The 7,369-nt window shown below is 38.1% G+C and overlaps 1 protein-coding gene across 1 annotated transcript in view; it reads left to right on the forward strand.

Moving 5' to 3' along the window:
* The window catches only part of LOC103745151 (guanine nucleotide exchange factor VAV3), a 278,692-nt gene that overhangs the window by 187,749 nt on the left and 83,574 nt on the right, over positions 1–7,369 (forward strand). Inside the window, exons 7-9 of the mRNA XM_008847051.2 lie at positions 2,428–2,496; positions 4,528–4,631; positions 6,576–6,675. Of these exons, the coding sequence (XP_008845273.2) occupies positions 2,428–2,496; positions 4,528–4,631; positions 6,576–6,675 (273 nt within the window). The remainder of the gene's footprint in view (positions 1–2,427; positions 2,497–4,527; positions 4,632–6,575; positions 6,676–7,369) is intronic.

A 7,369-nucleotide genomic window follows, 5' to 3' on the forward strand; every position in this document is an offset into this window, starting at 1 on the left:
AGTACTGTTTTTATGAAGTTGGGTGAACCAGAGTTTGGTGCATATATGTTCATAATTGTAATATCTTTTTGCTTACTTGTTCCTCTGATCAGAATGAAATGACCCTCTTTATCTCTTCTGATCAGTTTCAGTTTGAAGTTTGTTTTATCACATATTAGAATTGCAACTTCTGCTTGTTTCTTAGTGCCATTTGCTTGGAATATTTTTTCCATCTTTTCACCATAAGGTAGTGCCTGTCCTTGAAGGTGAGATGGCTTTCTTGCAGACAACAAAAAGATGGATTTTATTTCTTAATCCATTCAAATAGCCTGTGTCTTTTGACTGGGGAGTTCAGTCCATTGAAACTTAAAGTTATTATTGAAAGGTGTATGTCTAAATTGCATTTTAATTTCTGTTTGCATTCTTGGTCTAACTCTGTGTTTCCAAGATTCATTCAGTTCCTTTGTGTTTCCCCTTGGGTACAATTGTTCCTTTCTTAAGTTCTTTGTACTTCTTCAAGTATTCTCTGAAGGGCTGATTTGGTGATAATAGACATTTTTCAGGGCAAAGTATACTGGGTTGGCATCTGTGATCATTTAGAACTGGGAATACTTTGTTTACAGCTTAAAAACCATGAGAAAAATAGAAAGATATTGTAATAATCAGGATGATGGGAAATGGTGGCATTGAAGAACAGGCCAGGGGGAATCAGACCTTAGATTTCATGATCTAGGCAAAGGATATGAAATAGAGTCAGGAGAGGCGGCTAGATTTTTGGCTGAGCATCTGCATGGATGGTGATGAGAGCTCACAAGATGGCAAAGGGCCATCATGAGTCGGTTGAACTTATGATACCTCGTAGATTCCCAGTGGGATATATTGAGGCATATATTAGAGGTATAAGTCTGGCATTGATAGAGAAATGTGAATGTCGGTTGGACCTTTTTCACTGCACAGTGAAATAATGGACTGTAGAACTAAATAAGTTCATTTCAGGAAAGGCATGTTCTTAGGGAAGAGTTTTGAGGCTCCCCTCATGACTCCCACAATTTGAGGTTGGCAAAATGTGAACCAGGTGAAAATTTAGTTTCAAGAAAAGAGAGGGGGTAGAGTTGTTGCTTAGGAGAGTGAGTCAGTTGACTAGGAGAAGATACAGGGACTATGTATCATTACAGAGCCCATTGCATCTCATGGTCATACTGAAAATTAATCTATCAGTATCATCTCTGCAGCTACAAAATATGTGATTAGCCAGATCTAGCCAAGGTTTTTATTTTGCTATAGAAGTATAGAAGAGAGAGAGGGGGTAAGTGTGTGCACAGGAAAGTGATTCTGATAATAGTCCATGGAGTGTAAACTGGGCAGGGAGGAAGCAGTCGCACAAGGGATGTGGGATACTCATTGCATTGGCTACAGTACAACTGGAGAATTCTTTGAAAGAATGTGTTATACAGGTCAGACGTAGGGTTCAGAGAGATGGTTTCTTGAAATTAGTCTGTGAAATATGTGCAGCTGTTGATAACAATGTCTTGAGGTGTGACTGTGAGATTTGAGAACTGAGCTAGGAACTCAAGATGTTAGAAATAAAGGAACTGACAAACCACGTCAGACTCTTAGAAAAAAAATCATTTTTACAGATACTCAAATTGCTAACAATAAAAGATATATGTAGGCCAGATACTAAAATTCTCAAGGAATGAAGGGAAATGATATGAAAGTTATATGTACAAATTATTGCTCTCAAGAATCTATATAATCTTTTTGAGCATTTGGGGAGTATTTTATACAAGTCCTCAAACACACCTCCAAGTGTTGCTGTTGTTTGTCTGCTGGCCTGGAAGTGTTTTCTACTTTCTACTTTCAGAAACATTTGCTTTATAATTTAAATGTTTTAGCTTAAATTTATATTTTCTTTTGTATGTGTATATTGTATAGATGCTTGTGTAGGCATGTTCACATGTGTGTGGTAGGTGCAGGTACACATGTGTGCTTGCATGGGGAGGTCTTGAAGCTTTTTCTCTGTTGATCTTAACTTTTATTTACTGAGGCTGAGTCTCTTGTTGAACCCAGTGCTCACCAATTCCAGCTAGTCCAGGTGGCCATCTTTCTCTGGAGAGCCCCTGCTTCTGCCTTCCCAGTGCTGGGACAGCAGGTGGCCACCATACCTCCTTGGCTTTTGCATAGGTTCTAGGTATCTGTACTCAGGTCCTTGTGCTTGTGGGACAAGTGCTTTATCCACAGAGCCATCTCCTCAGCCCCTACTTATGTCTTTATAGTTGTCCAAGTACAAAAATTGTAATATAGAGAAAATAGTTTGCATTTTCCATTAGTGTATTTTTGCTAATATACTATTGATGTTTAATAAATATTTTTGGTTGATGAAAAATCTTAATACAGGTTAGAGAAAGTTGCGCTTGATTAAAATTATTTTTTCTTCTCTCCTGGTAGTATTTCATGGCACCACTGAAAAGATTTCTGACAGCAACGGAATTTGATTCAGTATTCATCAACATTCCTGTAAGTGAAAATGTGATGGTTATTATGTATTTCTATGTAATCTTCACTTTTTAGTGGGCTCCAGACTCCTTAACCCTGCTTTGAGTTCTCTGTGAATTTTGTCCCTGTTTTTGCTTCCCAAGTTCTTCTATCTCTGCCTTCTTGAAAAGCTAACATCATATCTTTAACCAAGGTCAGTCAGGAATGTGCGATGAACACAGATGGATAAGTAAGATTCATGCATTATCCTTGCCTTGTTATGAAGTAGTCTCACGTAACCCTTGATGTCACTGCGCCATGATTCCCTGATTTAGCCCCTGAGATGTCAGTTACCTCCCACCATCCATCTACCCTTGTCTGCCCTCAACCTCTGCCCTCTGGCAGTTGGATCAGTTGCTTCTAATAGTGCCAACTTTAACTTACATTTTGGATACATGATTTCCTTATATTTTAGAACATTGTTTTGATGGTAAAATGTGAAGAGATATTTTTCACATTTGTGTGAAGGTTTTCAATTTCAGGGCACCTTACAGTTTTACCTAAAATGGTATCTGCCAAGAAATTTAGACTCTAGCCAAGGGCTGTGTCAAATGAGGCGCTGCTAGGCAAGACTTGTTAAATATCCAGAGCTTGCTTTACATTATCTATCCACACATATAGATAACAAAAAATCAAATATATTTGGAGATATGTGTACGTGTGTGTGTGTGTGTGTGTGTGTGTGTGTGTGTGTGTGTGATGTGTAAGGATTTTTACATACAGGGCTTGTATTACATAAAAAGCCCCTTGTATTTTGGTCTGGTCAGTGTTCTGTGTTTTAGAATGCCAGCCCATTACCTATGACTTGTTGGTCATATCTTTGGTTTAGGCCAGTTAAAGACAGGATATTATTACTGACTTATATAACTGGAATTAAATGCTCAGAATATGTGATGAAGGTTTTTTTTTTTTTTTTTTTTTTGTCTTTTTGAAGCATGGTCTCCCTGTAGCCCCAGCCATCCTAGAACTCACTATGTAGACCAGGCTGGCCTTGAACTCACAGAGATCTGCCTGCCTCTGCCTCCCAAGTGCTGGGACTACAGGCGTATGCCATCATGCCCAGCTGTGATGAAGGTTTAATATTTTATAAATTCACCAAACTTGCTCATTCTAGGGCAGTAAGACTCCTGAACCACTCTGCTGTGCTCAATCAACTTATTTGACAGTCTCTGTTCTTACAGTTTTTACATGCTCCTCAACAAAATTCTAGAGACAAGTATTCCTCTTTCATTTTCACCTTACTAAGAAAGGAGTGTGCTGTCATGTCTTTGTATGTTCCAAGTTACATAGGAAGAGATAACAGGGAATTAGTACCATGATTCAAATTTTCTTATTTCCCGTCTATGACATGAATTTCCTGGCTGCTGACAGTTACTTGCTTATGAGGAAACAAAAATAAGAAATTCTGATTTTGAGTTTCTGTAGCAAACCATATAGGATAATTTATTTTCTTCTTGTTTGTGTTATTAGTTGTCTGGTTTCATGTAATTTAGTCTGATTATTGTTAGCTTAACACCAGGACACCACTAATTGGCCAAAGTACAAATGTGCATCTCAGTGTCCCAAGGACATGAATTATTGCTTCATTCTGTCAATAAAAAATTAAATACTTGGTTAGTTTTATTTAAAAATTTACAGTGGCTTATAAAATGAAAAGGCTGTGCATAATTTTATACAAGGAATAAATTGCCCTGTAAGAGTAAGTGGGATAATTTCAGCTTTAACTGGCTGCTGATTCTTCTAGTCAGATCTGAAATTGCTATTTCCCATGCCTGCCTCTCTCTCTCTCTCTCTCTCTCTCTCTCTCTCTCTCTCTCTTCTCCTTTCTCCTTTCTCTTTCCTGATCTCTTCTTTACTTTCCTCTGCTTTCCCTTCAACCCTTTCCTCTCTCCTGGGTCTTCCCCCTCCTTCTCTGCTCTGAGTAACAGGTCTAGACCTACAGGGACTCTGGATGTGGGGGATCTTTTTTGGCTCTGATTTCTACTTTCTTTTCACCATATTTTCTTTTTTAAGGAACTTGTAAAAGTTCATCGGAGCTTAATGCAAGAGATTCATGATTCCATTGTAAATAAAAATGTCCAGAACTTGTATCAAGTTTTCATTAACTACAAGGAAAGGTAATTTTACATTTAAAAATTTGTGGGTATTAGTATGGAATTACAGTAAATATTTGTTTTAAAATGGAAAATAAGGGGCTGGAGAGATGGTTCAGTGGATAAGAGCACTGGATGCTCTAGCAGGAGACCTGGGTTCGGTTCGCAGCATCCACATGACAGCGAACAACCACCTTTAACTCCAGTTCTAGGGGACATGATGCCCTCTTCTAGTCCGGTGTGGACATTGCACACATGGGTACACTTACATACATGCAGGTAAAACACTCATACATAAAATAAAATTAAATCAAAAAAGGAAAATGAGATTATTCTGTCTATTACAATACTCCCTGGGCAATCATTAGAACTTGGGACGCTTCATCTCAGGGTAGAAGTTTGAACTTTAAATATATATGATAATACAAAAAATGTGCCTGGTGAAGTGTTTAGACTTCTGCATTGCAGATAAAAAGGCCGAGGTCTTTCCTCTGTCCTTGTCACTCCTGAGCCATGTAATATTCACTTAACTGTTTAAGTCTCCCCTTTCCCATCTCTAAGTAATGGCTGTAGAGTAACTTGTACCTAATGCTGACTTTCTGTTTGGAGCATTAGATTCACAGTCAAAGGCAGTTTCTGTCTCTGAGTTGAAAGATTCTCTTGGACTGGGGAGATAATTCAGTCGGTAAAGTGCTTACTATGTAAACATGAGGGCCTGAGTTCCACTCCAGGAACCCTTGAAAAAACTAGGCATGGTGGTATACTCCTGTGATCCTAATGCTGGAGAGACAGACACAGGCAGATTCCTGGGACTCACTGGTCAGCCAGCTTAGCTCCAGACCAATGAGGAAACTCATTTCAAAAACAAATAAGACAACATGGTGGATAGCTCATGTAGGACAGCACCTGGGGTTGACCTCATGTGAAAACACACACATACATACACACACACACACACACACCCGTGAGAGAGAGAGAGACAGAGAGACAGAGAGACAGAGAGATCTCCTAACATGAAATATCAAAATATATGGCTTTTTAAACCAAGCAACATAAGTCCTAGTACTAAGAAGTGGCTAATAAATTGCTTTGTGTCAACTCTTAGATAAATATTAACAGTTTACTAGTAGTTTCAGCCAGAGGAGCATTAAAAGGAACAATAAACCCAATAGTCTCTTTGCAAAATATCTGTATCACAGAGATGCCCTTGGTGAGTGGGCTCAGGCTCCGTGTAGTATGAGTTATCTTCCATCCTGCACTGCTCGGCTGCTCATTCCCACTTTTCAGATGATATATGCCCTTAATTAAAAAGTAGTAAGGAGTAGGAGGTTTATTAATGAGTAGAGTCCTAGCAATTGTAGTAAAATTGTAGGAGAAAATAAAACTGTCTTGAATATGAGTAAATAGTAAAATGTTTATCTCTAATAAAAGCTTAAAATTTTTTAATTTTAAAAATTCTGATATATGTATTCAAATAACATTAACAATCATTAAGCCCTATTGAAAAATCTGTTGTCCATAAAAACATTCATGGAGTTAATCTTATTCCAGTTTGGAACTAAACTTGTCTTTTTATTACTATAAACTATGAGTGACCCTCACTGCATGTATGTAGTGTATATTACAAAGACTCTCGGGGCTGGAGAGATGACTTAGTGGTTAAAAGCACTTGGTGATCTTGCAGAGGATATGGGTTCGGTTCCTAGCACCCACCTCACAACCACCTGTAACTCCAGTTATACGGCCCAACACCTTTTCTGGCCTCTGTGGGTACCTGTACTCATGTGGTACACATACAGACAAAGAGGCATGCACATACACATAAAACAAAACTAAATCACAAAAAAGGAATCTCTAGGGCTTTGGTTAGTCCTAACTGTGGTTAAAAATATTGAAGATCTGCTTCTTTCCAGCACACTTGATTTTTCTAGCCTTACAGATTTTTTTCTCTCTCTTTTTCCCTTTCAGATTGGTTATTTATGGGCAGTACTGCAGTGGTGTGGAGTCAGCCATCTCTAATTTAGACTACATTTCTAAGACGAAAGAAGATGTCAAACTGAAATTAGAGGTGCTATTTACTTTCAGTGTTTATTGAACAAAGTAAAATACAATTAAAGTCAGTGTATTCTTCTTCCTGATCAATGCAATAATACATTTTTATGTGTTTGAAATATAATTTCATGTCAGTTTAAAAAAATATTTCAAAAGATAGCCATGGTAGTAATCATAACAGGATTGAAACCTAACTTTTATGGCTCTGAGTTCTATACACATGAGCCCCTTAGGTCATTCTGACTGTGAAGTATATGCAATTAACTTTTATTTATGGTTGAAAAAGCTGGAGTTTGTTCAGGGAGATGGGTGAATTACCTTGAGTCACCTAGGTAGTAAGAGGTAGAGGGTAATATATATGTAGATAGATATAAAGTGTTCATGCAAAGTACAAGACATTTAGGGTTAGATGTATAAAAAAGGCATATTGCCCATAAGAAAGAAGAGTAGATAGATACAAATGTAAGAAACCAAAATGGTATGTGATGAGTTGTGTGTGAGAGAGCTCTATAAGTTGGAATAAGCCCTTCAGTGGGGTAGATGCATAGAGTGCAAGTCCAGAGGCTTATGCTGAGTCATGGTTTGGGGTTGAGTATGGTGATGCACATTTACAGCTTCAGTACTCAGGAGGCTGAGGCAGGAGGATTGCATGTTTAAGGACAGTCTGGGCACTTTCTCTCTCTCTCTCTCTCTCTCTCTCTCTCTCTCTC

The sequence above is a fragment of the Nannospalax galili genome, unplaced genomic scaffold (genome assembly GCF_000622305.1).
Source record: "Nannospalax galili isolate Female #2095 unplaced genomic scaffold, S.galili_v1.0 scaffold3183, whole genome shotgun sequence".
Classification (NCBI taxonomy): Eukaryota; Metazoa; Chordata; class Mammalia; order Rodentia; family Spalacidae; genus Nannospalax; species Nannospalax galili.